Genomic DNA, 26808 nt, shown 5'->3' on the forward strand with positions numbered 1-26808 from the left:
TTTAAATGCACATTCAAAAAAAAAGTTTAACAGACCTACAGCCTTTGAATGAAACAGAAAACCTCTACGATTAACTTTAAATTAATCTATCTTGAAAGGGAGAGCTACTGAAGAACTAGACAGAATACAATATAGATAAGAGCATCTCAAGGCTAGCACATAGTATTTGTTTAGGTGCATTCTACTCTTTTCATAATAAAAGTCTGCCATACTTTTAAAAATGGCTAAAGAAGACTGTCTAAATAAAAATCAATAATTAGTTACAAGAAAATTAGGATCAAATAGCAAGAAACATCCCATCAGCTGTCTAACAATATGACAAATTCAGTAGCAACCACAAAGAACCAATATAACTTCTGGTGCCAAGGAACCAGATGGTACTGCTGGAAAAAATTAAGTCTACAGATTGGCAGCTCAACCCTGTGATTATTGCCCAAGGGAGGACAAAGTGGAAGAAGAGCGGGAGGTTCAGTATGATGGGGATAAATCAATTATCACCAGCTCACTACATCCTTCCTATGATACCCTAATTATGGATTCTAAATACCACACCAGTGAATATTTCAAGGTTTAAATAGTCCCGATATTAGTGGGGAACAATAAAATAGTGTATAGTAAAAAATAGAGGGCAATCTGCTTTTCATCATAGGCCGTGGCAAAGTACATTGATAACCTGCCTCAACTGCATAAGATCCATATGCAACAAATACTAAAGCATTTTAGCTACAGCTCTGCTGCAAAAAAATAAAGCTATCTTTTTTTACTATTTTTTTTATTTTGCTTTGTATTCAATAATAGCAATTGTAAAAATTCTGAATGTTTTCCCAAAGAGAGTATTACAAAAAGCTAATGGATACATATGATGGCCTCATGTCTAAATAACTGACTTAATATTTTAAAGAAAACATGTTTCATTTCTTTTTTGTTCACAAAAAAATGCATTGCTTTCCACTTTGTGCTACATGGTAGAGAAAAGATACATTGCTAATTTGTGCAATTATGAAAAATTTCTTATTAATTTTAGTCATGCCTTTGAAATGTAAGATTCTTATACACTCAGTGGTGACTGCAAAGCTCATGGGAAGGGAGATTTTTGGATTTTTTATTACCACCTTTCCTTGGCCTATCACTACTTACGAATATATGTAGCTGTTTGGTATTCATCTAGCTTTTGGTGGTCAGATATTAAGATAAGAAAATTAAGAATATTAATAAGAATATTATAATAATATTACGCTATTAAAGATAATATTCAGACTTTTTAAATCCCTTAGAAGATATAATTTTATAATATAAATATGTGCTAATTCACTTAATATATTATGATTACACTGACAGATGGTCTTTGGAGTTAATCTCAAAAACCAATCAGTGACAGATCAATTAGATTTCATTAATAAATAAATTTGGTAAGTCAAAAAGTTTTTTGGTTAGTTTCTAAATATAAAAGCAAGGACTGAATTTTTCAAGGCTCCTAAAAAAAGATCAGTCAAATCACAGGTACATATTAATTTGATCGATGCTCACAGAAACCTTTTCTGATATATTCTGCAGCACATTACAGAGGGATGGGGAATGAATTGCTAACACGAGTTCCTTGATGTACAATCTAAATCCCTGTTGTGGGCACTGATAGCCACAACAATGAAAAAATTAATGTGAGATCATATGCTTTACCTAAACCATATCTAACTCACTTTTCCTTATCTAACTAAAATTGAGTATGTACACCTCAAGTGACTTCTTTGAAACAATGTGTTGTGAATTGGATCACGTTCCCCATAAAGTTATATTCAAGTCTTAAACCCTAGTCCCGTGGGTGTGAACTCATTTGTAAATGGGATCTTCAAAAATCCTAATAAGATGAGGCCAAGCTGAATCAGGATGGGCCTTGATCCAATTTGACTGGAGTCCTTATAAGCAAAGGAAATTTGGATACGGTAGCAGGAGTGAAGAGTGACAGAAGGCAACAGATAGCCATGTGACACAGAATTGCTAGCAAGTCACCCACAGAATGCTACAAACTTCAAAGAAAGCATGGCTTGCCAATACCCTGATTTTGGACTCCCAGCCTCCAAAATTGTGAGACTTAATTCCTGTTGTTTAAGCCAACCAGTCTGTGGTATTTGTTTTAGTATCCCTGGCAAAGTAAGACACGCCGTTATAAAATATAAATGCACAACAGCATTGCATTTCAACTTCTTAGGACACATCCTCCAACCATAATTTTGGGATAAACAGCTGTTCAACCTTCATATTTCTGAACTAAATAACAGAGCAACAATATCTTTATAGTCTTGGAGGAATATAGCTAGTTCACACAAGTGCCTGTATTCACACAGGTTGATGGGTTTCTATATCCATAAAGATTCATGAAAAAACATTCAAATGTATTTCAATGTTAGATGAGAATCTGATAGAACAGAAAGAGTAGAGGATTTAAAATAATGTCAACAGAGAAGAAACAGTTCATGATAACAGACACATTATAAAAGCTCAATGGGTAGTAAAACAGAGCAAGAAAAAAAATATATTAGAGAAAAATTTTAAACTAAGCAAGGTATATTATATAAAACCCAAATATTATTTATATAAAGAACAACACAAACTTAATATTTCATACATTTTTATCATCCAAGTGACAACTCTGCAGATATCAATATCAGAATTCCAATTGATCAAATTCAAGGCAACAGCATTGAATCTTTATTTCATTTAATATTAAAATACAAAGTCACATTATATAGGTTTATTTCTTTAGAGAAAATTAAATATTTAACAAGTTGATTTTAAAAATAGGGAGTGATTGTCACAACAAATAATCCTTCCTTTTATAAAACTGTATTCACTAGCAAGTAACTTTAAAAGTTATCTCCAACTACGTTTAAAATATAATTTGATTCATAAAATTTTGTCTTAACTCTATAATAAGCATATGTCTTGCTTATTTGGTCATCAAGTATGCAAATCTCCAACCAAAGAATGGAGTCATTTGAAACTTCAAGATTATCCACATTTTGATTCCAATGACATCTTTCTAACCAAATAATCCAGTTAATGGCTCTCAAGATTAAGGCTCATTTTGATCATACTCATAGGCTATTGTTTCATTACTTACCCACTGAAAGTGAAGGCTAAATGCATTTTCCCCAAATAAAAAAGAAACAGCTCCCACATTGAAGTGCCTGCCGTATTTGTCATAAAAAGTTGAATATTAAACCATAAAAACAATTCTAAAGTTATCAACTTATCTTTTAGCTACTCACATATGATGCAATACATTCAAAACAATGTAAATTATCTATGTTCAAACATGGATAAAAATTATATAGAAAATACATGTTACAACTATCCAATCCCTTGGTCATCTTGTGATATTATAATAGCCAAGAGCTAATATTTATTGGGCACTTCCTATGTGCCAGGCATTTATTTAATCCTTACAACAATCCAATGAGGAACTATAACTACCCCTGTTTTTATAAATGAAGAAACTAAGCCTTAGAGGAAAAAAAACTTTCTGCAGTCACAGTATCAAACCAGGATTTGAACTCAGGGATATGTGATACCAATATCTGTGCACTTAACCACAACAACAGAATTTGATCCTTAATATCATTACATACAAAATTTATCCTCTTTAAAGCCCTGGAACATTTAGGATTTAGCTACTAGAAGCATTATCTGGTCTGCCCTGAATACTTCTTAATATTATTTAAGATGCCAAGACAAAATATAGTAAATAAACATGATTGGAATATAGATTATGCTAAATTACAGGAGGGAAATAATTAGACAAGAAAAACAACCAGGAAAGAAAAGGGTCAGATCATACCAGAGTCCAAATGAATGCCAAAGAAAACTATCAAGATAAAATGTATCTCTGCAACTATAAAATCATACTAAGGATTTAAAGTAATTAATGGCTTCTAAAATTCTGTAAATTAGGATCACATGTTTAGAATCAAAACAGGCAGTTTCCAATTCCTGTGAGGAAAGTTGGGGCAGAAGTCTCCATTCTGAACCTCCTCATCTATCTCCTTCTACAATTTCTGGCAAGTCTTATCTTTCTCATGACATTCAACATGCTTAGGCAAATAAATCAGTAATTCTCCATATCTCGACCCCATATTTCAGGTTCCCTCCTAAATATCTTTGACTGGATTTCTCAATACTCCTTCAGTTCAACAGACTTGATCTTTTTCACCACTTCCCATTTTCTTTAAAAATGGTATTGCTTCCTCAGGAAAAGAATCTAAGCATCAGGGTTCATCTTAAGCAAAATCATGAAGTCTACTGCTGGTTCTCCCCTCCCTTTTCCCTACCTATCAAGGTGAACAACGAGCCTCCAGTCAGCTCTTCACAGGCCTGTAATCCCCTAAAGTGCACCAAGCCCTGTCCCTACTTTTCACTTCCAGCCTCCCATCACTCAACAGACTGAATTTTTACTTGTCTTAAGACCCATAATTTGACAACCTTTATCTCTATTTGCTTAATCTGATAAATTAACAATAATATTTTCTTTGCCAAATCCAACTTTATTCTTCATTTCTGTGGCAAAAGCATAATCTATTATCACCTTTGTTAAATATGACTATAAATGACCCAAAGTAAATAATACAAGAGCTCTGACATTTGGTCCTCAACTACCTACCCATTTGTCTTCATATTGGGATAGACCCAGAATTATTTTCTCAGGAAAATTTGGCCTGCCTCTGGGTCCTCTCTTAGACCACCTTCACATACACGAGTTAGTCTACTATGCGGGCACATACTCTGAAAAAGCTCCTCAGCTTTCATAAGAGGATATCAACCCTACTTCCACTTTCACTGACTCAAAAAGTATACGATCTATATAAGTGTAAGTAGCAACACAGAATAATTATAACAGAAATATACTCAATTTCTCTACTGTCCAGTACTATTACAAGAAATAACATGTTTGAATATAGCTGAAGTATGTACAACTTGACTATTCCTCTAAATCAGGGGCTAAAAACTCAAATCTCTATAGTCACCAAAAAAGAAGTATTTAAAGGAGACCACGACTGAGGGGTAACCGAGTGGTGGGAATTGTAGCAAACTGGAAAGAGATCATGCATCTGAAGGGGATGGCTGCTATTCAGTGACAAATACAATGCAAGTCCAGTGTTGCTATATGATCCAATTTCTCCAGAGGAAGCTGAAATCTGGGTCTTTCTGGGTAGGCGCAAACTTAAAAATAAATAAATACTGATTTGGCCAAATAAAACACATCAATAAACCAAATTTGGAACTTGGCCTACCAATGTGAGACCTCGTCTCTAGATATTCTACATGCTATCTTAATTTTAAACCAGTCCATCAGAAAGTTGTATGTCTAGACCAGAAGTTGAGAAACTTTTTCAGACTTTTCTAGTCTTTGCAAGACATATGATCTCTGTCACAACTACTCAGTGCTGCCCTTGTAAAGTGACAGCAGCCATAGGACAACACGTAAACAAATGGGTGTGGCTGTGTTCCAATAAAACTTTATTTATAAAAATAGCCAACCCCCCAATCCAAACTGCTATTCTGACCCCTCATAAAATGACTTTTCCTAATACCTATATTGATAGGTCTTTTAAGAAAGAACTCCAGAATGCTACTGAATATACTCTTCATGTTTTTGTCTACCATATTACAAGGCATCCTTTTTCTGAGCCTTCTTGAAAGAAATTTCTCTAGGACTAATACTACCAAGAGCTGTACTTCGCTTGAATATCTGTTTTATTTTCATATCATGGACACTATATGTTTTATGCAACTGATCAGTTTCTGTCTTTGCATTAGTTGCTAGAGAGCTCAGAGCCAATAATCGCCAGCAAAAGTCTAGCATACTTATGGTATGCATTTGAGATACAAATATTAATCCTAGTTTCATTTATTTTTCCAATTTATCCCCCTTCTACCACCTCTTTTTAAACTTTAATGTAATATATGTATCTTCATGAACTACCTCATTCCTTTTTGTAAAATGATACAAATTAGCAAAAAATCATAAAAATAAAACATGTCTATTAAGGACAAATTGAATTAAAATAAAATAAGAATCTAATTTTTATTTAATTCCTATCTATAGAATTCTACCTTTATCTATAGATGTTAAAAGTAAGTGATCGGTCTGAATTTCATCCATTTAATTCTTTCTACTCACAACTGCTAAAAAGGGATAAAGAATAAAATAGCCAAACAACAAACAGGAGAAAATAAATAAACAAATAACTTCACTACTTAAAAAATCAGCCCATAAGAAAGGTTCAAGGTTGAAAAAAAAAGTTAACCAGTCTAGACAATTAGCCTTCTTAACATTTTTTTTTTTTGCCTTTGGCTCTTCTCTCTATAAATCAACTCAAAACTTAGCAAGCTAAACAAAGATTTTAACCTACTGCTTTAAGCACATTACTCTCCTCTACTCAGTTTGAAGTACCCACTGTTGACTGTATTTCTAAGAATATTGTCTACTCTAGCCCTTTATTTTCTGTTCTGTATACAAGCTTTTACAACATCTAAGTTTAATTATATTTTCAGCCTCAAACTGCTTCTTCCTTCTTTCAGTAAGTACCTCTATTTTCATCTGAAGAATGACAGCTCTCCCTATCTCCATGTTCTTCAGGTGGAGTTGATCACACGCACATACACGTACATACACACACACACAAAGTGGAACAGTTCACAGTTGTATTAAGTGAGGGGGAAAATGTACATGAAAGTGGTTAGAATGGAAAATTCTGTGATATGTTGCCACAGTTTTAAAAAAAAAATGAAGGGGAGTTTTTGGAAACCTAGTTAGTATCTCTGACATAAAATTACTTTCCTGATAGGGATTTTAAGTATGACACTCTCTGTTCTACTTCTTAGACATGAAAAAGAGCTAAACGGTATTCAAATTACATTAATCTTTTTGCAGATATTACAAATGAAAAACTTTAAGTTTGCCCCATTGCTTTATAACACTCAAACTTAGAAACTGCGCTCAGGACTTTTGTATGAAAATGTAATTTTCATTGGACGTTGGAACCAGGAAGTATATTTGACAAAAAATGTCGGTTTGAATCCCTAAAATTTCTCAGCAGTGAAAAGGAACCTGATATTTTAATAAAAACTTGTCAACAGAAGAAGATGTAAAGAAAGATATAAAGATACCCCTACCCCCAAAAAAATACCAACCAGAAATCAAAAGTTAAGAGGTCTGAGACTACTGTAATTAATTCTCTCTTACCCTAGACCAATGCTTCTATCTGTGGTAAAGAAAGGACCAGTTTTCCCCCAAAATGACACAAACTAACACTTCTGTGAAAGAATACAATAAATATCAATTACTAGAAAAATATGATCACATATTTGATAATGCAGGAATGTCAAATTGCTATAAAAGTTTTTACATGCTTACTCTTAATTTCTGTACTTAGGTCATCACAGATGAGTAACAAATAGTTCACAGATCAGGATGGGTCTGCTTAGATAATTCACATGGCTTCCTGATGTCTCAGTTCCCTTTCTGGCATGACAGTGCCATTTGTTGACTGACACACAGAGGGGGAAGAAACACATGTCCTTACAAGGGAAAAGAGACAAGTTCAAAGAAAAAAACAACTTTCTTTTTGAAAGCAGAAGACAAGTAACCATCTTTCCAAGACGATGATCTCAGGACCAATTAGACTACTACCATCACCATAACTATGCACTGACAAAGCCTAACCCCAGAAAAGCCATAAAGTCAACAAAAACATCTACTTCGGCTCCTGGTTCTCCAAAATAATTTGTTAAAATAAAACTGACATGAAATAAAAGCCATGTGATTATACATTTTTATTTGTAACACAACAAAACTTACAGCATTTACATTTCAAAAGGCATGGGTAATATTACTAGAAATGAGAGTTTTGACATCACATGCCACAACAAAAAACAAAAACTCTCTTTTTAAATTATGCTAACAGCTATAGAATGGGAGAGTTCACTGAGCTGAAAAGAAAATTACCTTTTGCCATTTGCACAAGTTTTAACATATGCTCCAAGCAACAATAACAAAAAAGGTAGGCTACGGGATGTCCGTGTTTTAATTAGCGTATCAATCTCACAATTCCTTAGAGTAAAACAACTCAGTATTTTGAGAAATAACTTAGCCTTAAGTTAAGAACACCATAAGAACCCTGGATTAGGCAAAGCCTTCTCAGACTTGACACCAAAAGCACAAGTAACAAAAGAAAAAATGACCAAATTAAACTTGATCAAAATTAAAAACTTCTGTGCTTCAAATAACACCATCAAGAAAGTCAAATAACAACCCACAGAATCAGAGAAAATATTTGCAAATCATGTATCTGATAAGAGACTGGTATCTAGAATGTATTTTTTAAAACTCTTACAACTTAACAGTAAAAAGACAAATGATCCCATTGAAAAATGGGCAAAGGATTTGAATAGACATTTCTTTAAAGAAGATACACAAATGGTCAACAAGCACATGAAAAGAGGATCGTTAAAGACATACAAATCAAAACCACAATGAAATACCACTGCTCACCCTCTAGGATGGCTATCATTAAAAAAAGACAGTCATAACAAGTGTTGACAAAAATGTGGAGAAACTGGGACCATCACACATTGCTGGTGGGAACATAAAGTGGTGCAGCAGTTTTGGAATAGTTTGCCAATTCCTTCAGAAGTTAAATGAGTTACCTTACAACTCAGCAATTCTACAACCAGGGTGTGTGTGTGTGTGTGTGTGTGTGTGTGTGTGTGTGTGTGTGTGTGTGTGTGTGTGTGTGTGTGTGTGTGTGTGTGTGTGTGTGTGTGTGTGTGTGTGGTGTATACCCAAAAGAAATGAAAACATACATACACACAAAAATTTGTACATGAATGTTCATAGGCGTATTATTCATAATAATTCAAACGTACATCAACAAACAAATGGATAAACAAAATGTGGTATATCCATACAATGGAACAATACTGAGCCAAAAAAGGGAATGAACACTTTTGTCTTTGGGCTAAATCCTGAACTTTGCTCCCTAAAGCACTAGCTCCCTGGAGAGGACTATCAATGAGAGTATTGAAACCTGAGAGAGAAGCTGAGCAGAGCATCAGACAGTTTCAGACTGCCCCCCACCCCCAAATCAAAAAAATGACAGAAGAGGTCAAAAACCTGTAGATAGGAATGAAATAAAAATATTCATCTTCTCCAAGTAATGTCCCAGTCTGCCTCATTGTTCCTCTCCAACACACCTTGTAGGTAAGCTGCCTCTAGGCAAGTCTTGCCCACTTACTCCCCCAATCAGACCTCCCATTCAATGGAAGTCTTTGGAATAACAGACACAGGGAAACAAAGAAATCTCACACAAGCAGCCTAAACTATTCTACCTAGTCCTTCACTCATAAACATGAATCAATAATCAAGGCTCTGCAGACCAATAACACAAAAACCAATCACGAAAGAAAAGGACCAATTCTTAGAACCCAACTTGTAGACAAAAAGTCAATTTAGGGTTAGAGAATCAAATATAAATGTTATAGACCTTGACAGTGTAAAAATAATATTAAAATTGGAATTGGAGAGTGGGAAGAGAGACAGAAGGAAAGTTGTGTGCATTCATTTCCTCGTATTTTATAACAAGGAGTCAACAGGCACTGTCTGAGGTTGGCATTTTAAAAAAGAAGAACATTATTTAGATCAAAAGCAAACAAAAAGACAACTAAAAATCAATTTTAAAGTTGGGAGACAGAAGTGGGAAAAGAGGTTTGAGGAATCATCTGTCAGACAGGGAGTCAACAGTACTGTTGATCAAACAAGAAACAGAAGTAAAATATCCAAACTATATTAGCTTTTGGAGAGTAGACTTAGAAGATGGGGGTGATATGAAAAAGAAGACTTTTGCTTTTTATTATATACCCTTTTATTCATTTTTATTTTTTAAACAGTATATGTCTCTGATAATTTTAAAAGCAAAACAAAAACTAGTCTAATTTTTTTAAGTAGTATGGCATAGAAAGATAAGAGGAATTGAAGTTTGCTACTCATAAGTTGTATATTCTGGGCAAGAGACCTAAATCTTCTGAGGCTCAGTTTCCTCAACTGCCAAATAGGGAAAATGTCTCCCTCACAGGGTAGTTTTGAGCAGGCTAAAAACTTTCATGTAAAAGTACAAGAAAGAAGGTGGCATACAGTGCTAGATTTATTTCATAATAAATATTAGTTATAGATTTTTTTAGTCCCTTTTTCTTCCTTGAAGAGCCTACCCCCACCATCAGTATAGACACTTCTTATCTCAGAGGAAGACAGTTCTCTTTGGGATTCTGTGCCAGGCTAGCACACCTTCCTCTAAAATCAAATTGGTCAGTCCACTATCTTAAAGAACCTTTATTTTTAAAATTTTTAAACTCTAAAATCAAACTGTGGCTCAGGGTTGCAAACAAAACACTAAACTGAAAACAGGAAGCTATACATTGAGACTTCGTCAAACTCGGAGACTGCAGGCCAAATCCACATACACACAGCAAGAATAATGAACCTGTTACCCACCTAAATCTTATGAGAGATGTTGCCTGCAATAGCCAAAAACATCTCTACTACTGGACTGGCAGTGATACCCAAAGATCTGGGTATCTGCTGCTGAAACCCCAAAATAAAAATCCAATAGGGCTTGAAGTCCCTGGGTTAAGGCACTTCCTAACCTGAAAATATTCCCAGGAGTAATTCATCAGCACCCTTCCAATGCACTTAACAGAGAGCTTGACTTGAAAGGAAAGAGGGTCAGGAAACAAATTAAAAATGGGAAAACTACCCACAGATAGTAGCTTCAGAAGGGGCCCTGGAAAGCCATGGTAGAACAGCATGAGGGTGCTGAGTGACCAGAGTCTGGAAGCAGAGGTAGGTAGACACATAAAAGAGTATTTGTTACTACTTCAAGGCGTTGCCTTGTGTCGCACCTGGTCACACATTTGCACATGAAGTACCTAAATCAGTGCAATTGCACAGTCTGGCTCAGTGTTCTCAGCTGCAAAGGCCAGTATGACAAATGCCTCTAGAATAGAGTTTCTCAAACCTTAATGTCTACCTGGGGATCTTGTTTAAATGCTAATTCAGATTTAGTAGGTCTGGGATAGTGACATATTCAGCATTTCTAATAAGGTCCCAGGTGATATTGATGCAGCTGGTCTGAGGACCATACTTTGAGTAGCAGGAGGCTAGAAAATCCCTTCCTTTTCAATTTATCCACTACTCTAACCCATTAACTTCCCCTGAACCAAAAGCAACAGTATCCTAGCTGGGGAAGTGGTAAAATGTAGTGGTTTTGAGAGCATGGGTCTTGGAGTCAGAAAACATGAATTCAAATTCCATTTCTGCCACTTGGTAGCTATATGAGATTGGACAAATCACCTAACTTTTCTATCCTTGAGTTTCCTCAATTGTCAAATAGTTGCAAGAATTTCCACCTCACAGAGATGTTGTGAAAATTAAAAATAAATAATATAACAGAGCATTTAGCTCTACTGATTGGCCTCTTTGCCTTAACTCATCCTACATATATCTGCCAGGACAATTTCCCTCAAATTTGCATTCATCACATCAGTATATTACTTCAGGGACCTCTTAATATGAATACCTAAATCAAAGATAAACTCCTTAGCTTAGTTTGGTTCTCAGTTCCTACTGTCAACAAGACCCCTTCCACTCCTTCCCTTTTTAACATCACCCCTGATTATTCCCCATAAAGCCTATCTTCTCCAGGCAAACCACCTAATTACCACCACAAAACTTGCTAATTCTGAAATCTAGACACAAGCATTTAGAGCTCCAGGGAACTTCTAAGCAATCATATGATCCAAACTCTTCATTTCACAAGCCAGAAAATAAAAATTCAGAGAGGCTAAGACTTGACAACAAAATTATCATCATTCAGTATGAAAACCTGGTATACAGACTTCTACTCCAAATGTTCTTTCCAGCATCCTTTCCCACTTCCTCTTCAGAAAACTTCAGGACTCACACACAAAACTCACTTAAATAAAAGGCCTTCCCTTCCACAATTCACCCCAACATCTATCAGAATTTAGGCATAAAGTTCATGCTTTATATAGTTTACTCCACATAATGGTAAAACATATAACTGATTTCAGTTGATAAATTAGGAAGGAAAATCAATGAAACCAATTATTTGCCTCGGTATTGACCAAATCAATTGAATATTGTAACACTTAGTATTTACTGTTTTTGAAATCTGCCTTACTATAACTCAGATCACTGAGTTATTTTAGGTAATTGTCTTCTCTTTCCATCTAGGTTACATGTTTCTTGAAAATAGGAACTTTGTCTTACTCATCTTTGAATCCCTCCTTGCCCTACCCAGGGATCCTGCATCTTTTTTTCATGTACCATGTAAATATATGCTAACTTATTCTATTAAAGATACATTATTTTTTATAATGTTGAGTTTTATTACCTTTGCCGTCTTTCTTATTTATCCCATTTTGTTATATTCTGATATATTTTCCCATATAATGGCATAAAACTTAGAAAGATGATTCTCAATAACTTACATGGTTTTTACTTATTCAAAGATAAACCTTTGTGTTATGGAAATATTTCACATCTATGTACTTTATATCTCCAATCACGCAATATGCATATATTGAGGGTTAAAAATAAGTCTTCTACCTTTTTTTTTTTTACCATTTCCCCAAACTGTAAACCCCCCTTCTATCAAAGTACTTGAAACTACTTATACACATCACAAAATGATAAAAATAATCATTGTTTTTACACTGCTAAAACACACACAAGCTAGCAAATTTGGTGTCCTGAAATAACCAAAAAAGTAAAAAACACAAGTGCAGTAATTATAAATGTTACATACACAAAAATGTGTGCAAGTTGCAAGTTAATCTAAATTCCCAGAATATAATTTAAAAACATAATTTCAACCACATGATACTATAGTAGAAAAATATTTATCCTAAATGGAAAGTTATTGAAAGAATCTTTTTTTTTTTTTTTTTTTTTTTGCTTTAAGCATTGCTTCATATTCTACTGGAACCCAGAGAAAAGTAAAGCATCCTTTGCTTGGGATTTATAATAAATGGTGTACTGTACTTAGGTTTACACACCAAAAAATATCTTTCTAAAAAGTTTGGTACACTAAATTTATTTCTATGCGTGTGCTGGGCTATATCTAAGCTGGTCTTAGATGCACTGTGAGAGCTGATTATTTATAGGCATCCTGGAGAGACTCTCTTTTTAAATAATCCCTTGGAATAGTGGCTTATATGTTTTATAAATCCAAATTTTCATATACTGGATTTTCTTACAGAATGGTATAACATAAAAGAAACACAATGCACTATTTAATATTATAAATTATGATCAAAATAGTTTAGCTTTATTTCTTAATCCTGAAGCTTTAAAAACTAGTTCCATTCCTAAACCAATATGTTTTCATCTAATAGGTTTAAACCTATGTCCCTGCAATGTCCACAGTTTTCAGTAATCTATGTTATTTGGGAATTTTTACTTTGGAAAATACCAGAACAATAAATGACTGGTTACTATCTTTAGCTTCATTTTAGCTTCCCTATATTCACACCCTAGAGATTCCAGATTCTTATCCACAAAGTGATTATGCTCTAGGACTGAATCAGATTTGTAACAAATGTCCACTGGGATCCTTCGACCTATCATTGACGGGCAGAGCCGATATACGTCTTCTAGCTCACTGAATCCTTTCACCTTACCTCAGGGACTTTCCACAATGCTATATGGTTAGCTTTCTTTCACAAATGACAAAAATGAATGAAAAATGATTTCAAAATAGAAAAATGGAAACTCATCATTACATAGTGTCTAAAAGCTACCCTGCATACACCACCTTAGCACCCAAACAAACAGGTTAACATGTACAATAAAGGACAATCTTCCTTATGGTTTTGAGTTTCATTGTCTAAATTTTATTTGATTACTTACATGTACTGTTTAACTTAGCATTCCAATATATTCAGCCACACAATAGCATAAAACTTCTAACTGTAATCTGCAAAGATCTAGAAACTATTATGATTTGATTTTTTAAATTTTTCCAGAAAAAAAGCTTAAAGTTAATAAAATGAAATTTCAAATAAGTATGCTTTCTTCCAAATATTATCATTTCAAAACAAAAATCTAATAATAATCAAGCAATCATTTATAAATACAACATAGATTCTTACTCTTTTTCTTATAAGAGTAACTCAGAATGTTATTTTCTCCTTTTTTGCTATTGGTCCTAAACGTAGTTTCCCTCAAATATTAAAAATAAAAAGTGTTTTCAAAGAGAGAAGAAAAACTTACAAAGTATAATATTTTTATGTTCAAAGTACACAAAAATCTATCACTACTTATGTTACAATTCTAAACATCAATAAGGTGCTTTTTTCAATGTACCACTCAAAAATCAATTATATCAACTCTTTTGTATAGAGAAGCAACACACCTTTCAGGCAACTAGTATTAATGAGTAGTCATGACTATAGAATCTCCATCTGTTTCTCTGACAAAGCTGTGGCTACTCTAGTCTCTCACTGAAATTCCATTAATCTGGTCTACCAAGGTTCAGTGCGAAAATCAAAACTCCATCTAACCCTTTATCAGCTCACAATAACCTACAAGTGAACTCTGCCTGTTAGCATGCAGCAAGTTATGATTTTGCTATCAATCAGACAGCCGGCCAATAAAAGGGGGTGGGGGAGTTACAGGCTGGAAACAGCATGTCTGGTAGGGTTTGGAAACTTTATTTTTGTTTTCTGTTTTCATCCCCTTTGAATTTCAATAGGGTGTCTGGACCTTGTGAGATTATGCATTATTCTCCTTGGCTGTGATTTAATTGCTACCAGCAATCAAGTCGAAGCATCACTGAAGTGTGCTTGAATTTCATTAGAAGATATAACTTATGCTACTTTCCTACAGTACCTAATAAACCATAAAGAAACCAAAATACATATGGCTTGAGGGAATAACTGGAAAATTAGGTGGCCATTTGGGAACTGAGTGAACTTTTGAACCAGAGGAAGAGAGAAAAAAGAAATATTACAGGGAAAGACAGACTTAGAATGCACACAGATATGTGTGGGTTTGACCTTTTCAGTACCTTGAAAATTACATTAGCATTATGAAAAATACATATCATATTTAGAGTTTATAATCCATCAAAGTTCAGATACTTTGTTCGTGCCTACCATAAGGTAAAAGTCAAAAGGACAAAACAACAATATGATTTGACAAAAGGCCTTTTGGTGACCTGTGTTAATTTGGTTATACTTAATGTTAAATCTATTATCTTTTTATAATTAATACATCATTATACTGAGGTCACATAATGAAGGAAAAACTATTCAGCAAAGAAAGAGAACACATAAAATCCAAGTTGCAGGAAAAAAAACAATATGACTAAATGATATCTTACAGTGGAAATTGAAAGTCCAGGTGATATTTTTTAATTTATAGTAACATTTTCAGAAAAAAATGTAACACTATCAAAATGACATATTTATATACCTCAAATGAATAATACTAAAAGTTAAAATTTTAATGTTTATGAATTGCTTATTTAAATGCTAATCAAAATGCAACGTTACAAATAAATGTTATTAAATAATATTCAAATATTGATAAAATAGGCTTTTAACAACCAATTGTTTTCATACTATTAATGAATTTCCTATATTCTTGGTTATGGAAACAAATGATAAATTATTTTCTCATAAGAAAAAAAACATGATAATCATGTAAATACACTACAATTTAGACATAATTTACTTTTTCTAACAAATCACTAGAGAATTTCTAGCTCTTATATTTAATTGTTGGGTTCTTCTGTCATAATTTTTAAAGAATACACATGATGTTCACTTGTGCATCAAAATATTCATGCTATTCTGAGAAACTCTAAATATATATATTCTATGACTATAGCTTAGTATTCTCTTGAGTACAAATACTCTAGAATATGTATATACACACATATTCATATCTACCATTGTTTCATAAAAGAAGCAAAAGAAATAACTGTAATATGCCTGAAAAATAGTTCAACCTAAATGACAATTTCTAGTTTTGTTTGAAAATATCATTTCATCAATTATAAAGCATTTTCTACTAGAAATGCTTGTGATGATCAGGTCAGAAAGAGCAATACTCTATTTTGAATAGTAAATGTAACTGAAGGAAAACGTGCAACTTTTTAAAAGACAGGAAGGAATATAAGAGTAAGAAATCTCTTCCCTTAAAAATAGAAATTAACTGTTTGCCAAAATGTAAAATTCAACATAAAATGGCTATAATTGTTATTGCTACACATTGTACAAAGTTCTGAATACACACAAAAAAAGATTGTGTTGTTCTGAATCAGTGGTTAGAATGTTTATCACTTATGCATGTACTTGACTTATCCCTGTTCTGCAATAGACATAATTTTATACCTCATAAAAGCAATTTATGTTTCTAAAGGGAATAATCTGGATAACATAAAATGTAGAGTGCTCTGTTGCAGGAAGCATATTTTCATTCAGCAATTGTATTTAGAGATAGAACTGCACAGTTTGATCATCATACAGTGGCAGAAAGCATTATTCATTTCTACATCTATTTGAAACTTTCAGTGCCACAAATTAATATGCATGGCTAATTTACTGATACACTTTCAAATTTATAACCATATATCACCCTTATAAGGTTTCTATTACACAGACACACCCAACTGGCTATATGAGAAAGCACACACAATATTAAAAACAAGTTTCACAACTTTTGTAACATTTTAGAAATTGCTAAGAGATAAACAATCAACTTTAGTACTAAACCAATTAATACAAAACACTATAATTTTAATGTTACTGCATAATCTGAGGTATTGTTAAGTGATGATCAGAAAAATGAAAATAGGTACTAAAAGAAGCATTTGATGAAAACCTGTCTCTATGTGGGAAAACAATGTAGGAATAATTAATTTAATATTTTATGAATTCATTTTGTACGAAGTTTTCCAGAAAAAATAGATCAAAAACCTGTTTCATTATTCATAAAATAAATGATACAAGCCATTAAGTAGCACAATAAAATTAAGCAAGAATCTGATAATATTAAATTAACCAACAAACAATAATATTCATACAATGATATAAGCACTCTCCTAAAAATTCTACTAAAGAAAATTTCCTAGGAAAAGAAGCAACTACATACTTAGGAAAATCTCACTATTCTTCTAAAACCACTAGAGAGAGCTCTTCTGTTCTTTAAAAGGCTCTGGTAAAGGTAAGTTAACTGAAACCTCAGTGTTTATCTGCTTTCTGACAAGATCACCAACTCTACACATGGCATTGTTTTCACTGAGTGTCAAAAAGTATATTCTATGGGAAAATGTCACTCACCATCAGAGGGGGCTTCATCATCTTTATCATATCGTTCTGAGGCTAATGAAATAGTATCTGGAGTCCCAGCAAAAGGGTCATCATATTCTTCCCCATCTTCTGTATCACCTGTATCAGAGAAATGTCTTTGATAATTTGGTCATTTAAAATGATGTTACTTTGTCAGAAGAGGTAAGTTTTACTATTAAATTTCAGTTGCTGTCATGGAAAAACAAGGAAAACTTTTTTAACTAGGTAAAAAAACAGGTCTTATTTTAGTTTATATCCAATGGAACTTAGATATAGTAAAAATTTTTGAAGGTCAGTATGCAACTGCTTATTTATGATACAAAAGGATTCAGTCCCCAAATAATGACAGTCTCTATGAAGAACACAAAAAAGTAGTAAGGTAAAACACAATGTGTATCCCAAACAAACAAACAAAAACAACAAAAATAAAAACCCATGGAAAGCACAACAGGAAAACTAATTCAAGTAATTCCAATTACCTATTCAAAACTTTGCAAAATTATAAGATACTAATAATTTAAAGCCATATGAATATTTCATATTTTTATTAACAATTAAAAATTACATTAAAGTAGATTATAAATACCTAGCTGTGTTGTCAAGAATAGGAACTCTTTAAGGGAAAAACTGTGCTAAAACTCATAAACCTTTTCAATTCAAACAAACTGGTTTACAAGTGAGACACCTTCAGTTTTCCTTTGTGATATATTATCATTTTTTGAGGGTTCTGGTCAGTTTTCTACTTGATTTCCAAATATTGGGTTGTCGTTTTTTTAAAGCATCCAATCCCCAAGATAAGTTCTTTTGGTTTGGGTTATTTCCCCATATTCAGCTAAAATAAAATTTTTCAAAAAATCAGATATTCACTAGCTCAGTTACGAATAAGCACTCATTTCTTTAACCCAACTCAGTAACAACAATGTAAAACGTATGCTTAACACTATATCAAGTATCTACCTTTTAAAAATTCAAGTTAACTGTTAATAATTCAGAAGCCAACCAGCCACCTCAGGAATTACCCAAAAAGCATGTTGAAAATCCCTACAGGAACCCTTAGGTACTTATAGTATCACCTTAGGACCACAGTTCCTGGGCTGGTCCAGGTTAAAGTTAGTAGTTGCTCCAAAAGGATATCTCTCTCTTCTGACACCCATATAATGGATATGACCCTATTTTTCACCATATTTTCCTTAGAGGAAATAGCCTCTTTCAAGACAACACCATCAAAATACTACAAGAACCAATGTTCATCACTATTTCCTTGTAATTTTACTATTTTGTCAGCATCCATCATCCTAATTCTGAAAATAAATATAGGGACATCTTCCAACAGGATGCTAAGAGCAGAATATAGAAATGACAATCTTGTTCTTAATGATTCCACCACTAGGTACACTACACATGATGATGTTTTCCCCCAGATTAAAATTCTAAGGACCACGTATAAATACTAGTCATCCTTCAGATCTTAATTTCTCTTTCTTTCCAGATGTTCAAAGTACTTTTCAGAACATTCAGGGACCCCTTACAATATTTCTTTTATGGAAAGAAGAGTGCTCTGACTTTAAATATGAGGAAAGAGAGAATTTCAAAGTGCTAGTAAAAATATTTTGAATATGGAATGACAGTTCAGGGAGTACACAGTAATAGGGGTTGCAAAACTCTCAACTGCTCTTAATTGCTAGACTATCCCTATCTTCTTAACAAAGCAAGAATTTTTATGGCATGAATTTTCTAAGGATATTTCATATCACACACTATAAAAAAATGTTTGCCATGGAAAAAAAGGTATTAGTATACCTCCACTACACTACCAGAACTTATACTTAGTATATTACACTATGATGAATATACAAATTCAACAGTTAAAACCAATGAATATACGGAAAGGATCTTGAAAAAACTCCAGACACTCAAGCTTAAACCTACTAAATTCTATATGGAGATAAACCAAAAAAAAAAAAAAAATTAAAACAAAAAGTTTTGAGACTAAGAAGTAGTTTATTACCCTTTGATATTATATATATTTTATGTGTATGTATGTATATGCATATTTATCTATGTATATAGACATACATATAAACATATGCACACACCAATATAGTTGATATATATGAAAAAGATCACTATTAAAGCTATAAACTCAAATAATATTTAATACAAATTAAGAATATTCTATGTAAATTAGTCACTGACATGTTGAAAACCTCTGTGTGTTTTGTGTTTTAAAAACTTTTTGGTTTATGTATTAAAATAAAATTGTCAACAACAGATTCATTCTGAGAACTATGGGTTACTCCAAGCGTCGTTTTTTTAAAAATGTGTGATATTTATATTAATCTAAAACAAAATAAATTAAGTACTCCTACTGGCCTCAGTTTCTTCCTTTTGTTTTTAGCTTCCCGTGAATTGTCTCAGGAGGCAAAGAATCTCTGTGGAATCTGTACAGGGCTATTCCCTTTTAAACCTAGGCATAACTTGAAAGGACACACCATCTTCCATATGGTCTCCTATAATTTACTGTTGTTCTAGCAGTGTTCTATCCCTTTTCCCTCTCTCTAATTCTTTTTCAACCCAATAAAGAATAAAAGATGCTGTCTTATAAGGAGCTTTAATTGAACACAGGGGTCGCTGTTGAGTAGTGCAAAGCATCTCTCCTCCCCAGAGACTAAGTATCTGTAGCTATTCCTGCAAAGACTTCTATAAATTAAAAGGAAAATGTTCAACTTGTGTTCATGTAATAGAAAGCTGAACTCCAAATCAACAATGGGCATCAGGTAAACGTATCCAATACAATTTACAGACATAATTGAAAGCATTACAGCCTAATCAGACATCTAAAAGAAAAGCATGCTCAAATGAAATGTCTACAGAATCATTAGTTGGCAGCCATTCTATTACAATCACACAGAATGTCAGTGGTGCCTTGAGCCTGTGCCAATGACAACAGCATAAATTTTGCATCTCATTTCTGTGGTCATAAAATTAATGATCAGTTTAAAAATACTTCTCTGTAAAAGTTACTGTGCAAAGAAAAGACATGAATGTGTCCCTGTTATGTACTCACAAGGATAATTACAGGGTTGTTGCTCATTAATACTGTTTCTTGTTTCCCCAGAAAAACATTTGATTTATCCCACAACTTTCAAAAGTTTAATTAACGATACAAAGTTAACATCTAAAAGACAATGATCCAAGACTTCCCTTCCTATAATTTCAGTGGCAACTGAAATATCACAGCAAACTCAAGGCTTAATTGTACCACAGAAGCATATTTCTCTGACAACCATTTTTAAATTTATAAATTTATAGTTGGGTTCAAATTACTATTACCCATTCTTTTTTATACAGTTCACCATCAGTTAACATTTAACTAAACGCTAACTATATGCAGCCCAACACCAAACTTAACAGTTATGATCTCTACCACCATTGTTGGTGATTTACCCAATTTATTGCTTGTTCTGTCAAAAACAGTCCTATTTTAAACACAATCAAGAAAACATTAAACTAATTCATATACCTTATATTTAGATGATAACCATTCCATTTGAAAGAGCATGAAAGCCAAACTTGGAAAAATGTGTACTTGAGTAAAAACAAATTTCTAATTCTCTACTCACTTCACTTTGCAAGTGAATAATTTCTCAAGTAATAATATATAGCTAAATAGACAGAATTAAACATTTAACTTGTCATTTATTAAGGGAATTCTTAAAACTTTGAAGGGTTTAGGTCACAACAAGTAAAAGGTTCTCCATATATCTCTTCTACAATAGGAAAGCAAATTTATAGCATGCAAATAATAAAGACAACTTCTTACACCAAACTGAAGCACTGCTTCATTTCTCAAGGACTGCCTCTGAAATCTACTCCACTACTACAGGCCCATAATCTCCACAACTTACCACATTGGTACAAGGCCTGGGGAACAGGGAGGAGAAAAAAAGCAAAAAGTTGCAAGTTATTTGTTCAGAATTCATTGCAAAGCTAACTTTCAACAGAAAATACAATTAAGATAGGTAAAGGAAAGAAAATTAAATGTCATCCAGACTTCTGAATTTTCTGCTGTTTTTAAGGAGATTATTAGGTCAAATTTAAATGGGTCCCTTTTTACCTAAAAGTCCTACTATTTTAAAAAGTAGTTCAGTACATTAATAAGTTAAGAAATGATATAAATGAAAAGGTGAAAGGAAACCACTTTCTAAATAAATATATGCATAGATAATAATATCAATGGAGTCTTAAGGACAAAATCTACTATTTTTCTGCAGTTGGAGGAAAAAGGGTTTTAGAAGAGAAAATGAGAGCTTTTTTAGCTATAGCATCTAAAGGGAATCAAAAACAATTCATTCACATTTTTAAAGCCATAAACATTAATGGTTTTATGAATTTTTAAAAATATTTTCTTGAAATATTTGTCTCATATTAATGTGTGCCATTCTTTTAAGAATTTATGATCTCAAATTATTGGAAAATTGAATCTAAAAACCAAAATTTACTTAAGTCCTCTTGACAAATGAGTTGAATCTGAAAATATGCATTAATATAATATTTATTTAATGCCTACTACATGTCAAACACAAGTATTTTCACATTACCTTATTTCAATAAACATTCTATAAGGAAAAATAATCATACTTAACTCATTACTGGAGTAAAATGAGACTAGTATAAGGTCAAGCTACAACTAAAAATAAAACTTTTTTAAAACTATATACTAACATATTTTAGAAAATTCTATTTTATGCTCAGTCAATAACAGTCTTTACTACAGAGGGTAATAAATTTTTCTGCAAAAATAATTACGTGAAGTCACATTTAAGAGATCTGTGACCGTGTTATGAGACAGTGAACAATTTCTAAAATAATCAGCATAATTCTTGTACATAGAACCTATATTCAGGAGGACTCTTTATAGCACAAGGCTATATCGCAACAAAGAATAGGAAAGTAGGGTAAGATAGTCACTCTGTCATGTACAATGCTTTGAAGGATTAAGAAAGAAGAAACTCTCTATTCTAGATAAAATAGGCAATAATTCAAATGAATAACAAGGACTAGGCTATGAAGGTGGGTTCTAGCTGCTCAGTCAAATCTTTCCCAAGTACAAATAACATAAGGAATTTAGAAAAGCAACTGATAATTATTCACAAGTCCCAATTTGTCAGACCTCTTCAATGGGAAATCTAGACTTGAGTACATAAGGAGATAAAATGAGAACCTTAATAAATTAAAGAAATGAAAATGGAAGTTTTAAGATAACAGCTTTCTATGAAAATGAATTTAAATAGCAAGTGGAAAATTAACTCAATGGACAAGGCTCAATATCTAGGAGCCACTGTAATAAAAACAAGTTTCACCAGTACAAACTATTCTCACCAAAAAAAAATGAAAATATAAAATAAACCTCTGAGATCTATGCAGCTTAGTGTTTCAACAATTGTATAAGAATTAATTTTATTCAAGAACTCTCTACCTGGTCCTATTTTCTTCAATAGTGGTATTTAAATGGTACTTAATTGTCATTTGTAAAAATTAAATATGTGAAACAAATGAGGATATAAAGGTAAAAAGGAGGTAAACAACCTCTGTTTATTTCACTGTGACCCCACTCACTTGACCTGAGAGAGCAAGAAAGCACAAAAACAGCCAACAGGAATTCTGCTCAATTCTCCTTGGGTGAAGATATCCAAAACCCCAAGGGGAAAATGTAAGGGAAAAAAAAAAAAGCAGTAGCATCAAAACATACTTAGAATTTAATTTATTCAATGTAGAAATCTGATAATTAATAAATTCCTATTTAAAAAAAAAGATGCATCTTAAATAACTCCTTTGCAACTATTAAGTCTGTACTAATTTCCCTTCACTATTTCTAACAAACTATAGGAAAAGTCTTTTTAGAATAAAACTGAATATAGTTTGAGGATACAATACCATAAAATTACTCAGCTTCTCTGATTTCTCCAATGTATGCATCCAATTTATCCACAGATTTACTTCTGAGCCGGCACTCTTGGTGATTAGTTAGCTCAATATACAGTATTGAGCTACAAATGACTAATTCAGAGGAAAATGATTATGGGAAATCTCTGAGTTCCATGTTATCTGAACTCTTATTCTAGGCTCATTTTTCATAAAATTTATAAACTTCCATTCTCTTTGAGACAAAGAACATATTTCAGTAATGTAATTTTAATATCCACACACCTGAACAACTTCTAAAACAGAATACCAAAGGGAAAGTTCCTCTACTATTATTGAACCATATGCAATTATATGACTTCATATTATCATGCTTTCTTAGCTTAAAGTTTTTTAATGTACAAATAATTAAGTCACAATGAGAGTTCGATAAATAATCACTGGAACAAAATATGACTTTTAAGAAGCAAGGCAGAATTTGACATCTAATATTCCCCTATAATTTGAGCACAGTATAAAAGTTATTACAATTAAAATGCATAAATTCATTATTTCTATATTCAACTAAGCAAAATGCAACATGATTAAACCCATAGTTTAGGATTTGTTCTAGAGTACAATAAGTGAGAACATGTGAGGAGGAAGAGTTTCCTGCCCTTCTCTTTATTTAACAGTGTTAAAATTTTTAATATGAAAAAAAAAACCTCATCTCTCTCCTCTAATCTAGACATACAGTATACACTGATCGTGATGATTTTAAAAAGTGGAAAAGAAACTGTGGTTTCCTTTTAACTGTTTGATTTTAAGTTTGTCTGGTTAAGTACTTGGTTTACTGAAACTGTCATTACCCTCTCACTTATCAGTTGGCAGAGCTATGAATTACTCTATGGTATGGGCTAACCCCAGTCAGAAGATGCCTTTCTATGTTCTCCTCTAAGCCAAAAACCTGGCTTCAAGTGGGTAACCGACCTTATCCTGTGACCCTCACACCAGCATCCATAGCCTTCAGGTCATGACCTAGGAATTAACATTATGGAAATAAAGGCCATCCCAGTTTTCCTTACAGAACTTAAGACCAGAAGTAGTGGGAACTTCCTACATCTTAGGGATCTGGTTTTCAGCATACCAAGCAGCTGGCTTTCAAATCTGAAGGAAGACAATCAAGTGAGAACACTCTCACATATTGCAAAAAATGAAACTCTATTCCCTTTGAAAATTTTTATAGCACACACTTACTCACATCAAAAGTACCATTGTGGAAAATAAAACTAGCATTTGAAAAAGATTTAATCATGTTTCCAAACAAAACTTTATATTTAAAAAAAAAACAATTATCCTTCAGAACATAGTCTATAAGCACCCAGCCACAAGGCCCTCCTGGTCATACCACTACTGTAAAATTCTCTGCAGTGTTAAATGGCATCGGGTTGGGATCTCACCTCTGCATCACCAAATTATTTCATGTGTAACTGCAGTTGAACACCTTTCATATTAAATTTCTGCCACAATTTACTCAAAGAAACATAAAACCTAAGCATTTTAAATATGTAAGATTTCTGCATCAGAAATGAGTAGCTTCTGGACACATTTAAAAAATTTTTTTCTCAGCAGGGGGAGCTAGCACTCTCATCTTGATGGTCTGAGCATACAACATGGAAATTTAAATTTTGATTCCAACTATCAAATTTCAGTATGTGTTAAATTAACCTATTGAAAATCTCCATAGAGAAAAAAAATCAGATTTTAAAAACTTGAAAATTTACCTTTGTCTTGAAGTTCCTGAAGATAGCTGCAAAATAAAATAAGAACATTGTATTTTAAAACAAGGGTTAACAAATCAAAACAAGGCATGATCAGTGATAATAATTCAAATCTATTTTTAAATCTATATTATAAATACACAATTAAGAAAAAACTATTTCCTATCCTGGAACGACAATTCCAAAAGGCTTATGAATTTATGATAAAAATATTTTTAAAGACTTAACTTATAGTAGCCAAATCAGGAAATATCTTTAATACCTACAACCTATGTTACATTTATTTACTTAAAGTACAAACAATTAAAAGGATTCTCTTTTTCAGTGTTTCAGGTACTTTCCAGATTCATGTTACAACTCTCAGTCTGCTTTATGGCTTATCATTTAAATCAAATATACCCTCATATAATCAAAACAATTGGATTTTGCTAGCATGCTTAGAAAAATACATAGTCAAGAACCTTCACCGAAAACTGGTATTATGATAAGTATGCCTATTTTTAAAAGTATTACAGTGGAAATTTTGTCCTCTAAAATACTTAATGCCAATTAAATTAGATTATTAAAAATTTAACTCTATGAAAATCAATTCTTTATTAAACTGTTAATTACAAAGTTGCTTCTCAGTAAGAAATTAGTGAAATCCAAGTGACTTACATAGACTTTACATCTTTTATCTTCTTAATAAGAGATTCTCTCTTTTCCTTTGCTTTCTTGGATAAATTTTCCCCTCTCAGTGTGTCTGCTACAAATGTTTCAACATCTAAACCATGAAATATAAGAAATAGGATACAAGTTATAGGAAAGAATGAGTTTTTGTGAAGACAAATAGGACAATGATTGTTTCTACCCATAAGTGTTAACATCTGTACAATTTGTTATAGTTATTTATCAGTCCAAAATATAACAGTTGAACTATGTTTCAAATACTAAATTGGACAAATCTGCTCACCAGTTAGCTAATAAAATTTGTATGCTCTACTTATGCTTAGCACAGCAAATGCTATTTGGATGTTTGGCATCATTAAACCAGGAAGAAGCACACAAGTTTCAATAAACTATGGTGCTGCATAAAACATATTCCTCATATAAAAGCAAGCACTGACCTTTTATGCATGTGTTACTATCGTTTTATAGTATTTTGTAAGTCCCTGTATAAACAGGTTATTTACAGTACTTTATCAATGTAAGTTAATGTCTCTGGCAAGGCCTGTCTTTCCAATATAATGGTTTCAGGTATACACAATGTTTAATGTTATAAAGGAAAAAATAAATCCCTTTTTTCTAAACAAGATTCCCAAATCAAGCCCTATTCCTCCCTACCTATCCTACCCACTCTACCACCCACAAATAAAAAAAGATAACTAGTTGTGTTGTTTTGATAGCTCTTGCTTTCTGCCTTGGTATTACCACATGGAAATATTTCTGAAATAAAGAAATAAGTGACAAAAATAGATTCCTCCACTATTTAAGAATGTAGTAGGTAAGAGATAGGATTCAATGGCCTCACATAACATTTTTGCAGTCTTTTTTAAAAAATTTAGTAAACTACTAAATTATTCTGCTGTCTAGTTCACCCTAATATACAATTCCAACAAATCCTTGCTGATTTGATTTTTACAATAGTCCCATTCTTATTCATAAAATACTGTACAAGTTTAAATTAATTTTATTTTCAGAATTTCAAAGCTTACTT

At 32.7% G+C, this 26808-nt stretch overlaps 1 protein-coding gene across 1 annotated transcript in view; it reads right to left on the reverse strand.

The window, feature by feature from the left end:
- SKAP2 (src kinase associated phosphoprotein 2) overlaps positions 1-26808 on the reverse strand; it is a 220453-nt gene that overhangs the window by 184886 nt on the left and 8759 nt on the right. Inside the window, exons 2-4 of the mRNA XM_037836938.1 lie at positions 25770-25875; positions 25116-25141; positions 17419-17526 (exon numbers count right to left, since the gene is read on the reverse strand). Coding sequence (XP_037692866.1) covers positions 17419-17526; positions 25116-25141; positions 25770-25875 — 240 coding nt within the window. The remainder of the gene's footprint in view (positions 1-17418; positions 17527-25115; positions 25142-25769; positions 25876-26808) is intronic.

Source organism: Choloepus didactylus, chromosome 5, assembly GCF_015220235.1.
Source record: "Choloepus didactylus isolate mChoDid1 chromosome 5, mChoDid1.pri, whole genome shotgun sequence".
NCBI lineage: Eukaryota > Metazoa > Chordata > Mammalia > Pilosa > Megalonychidae > Choloepus > Choloepus didactylus.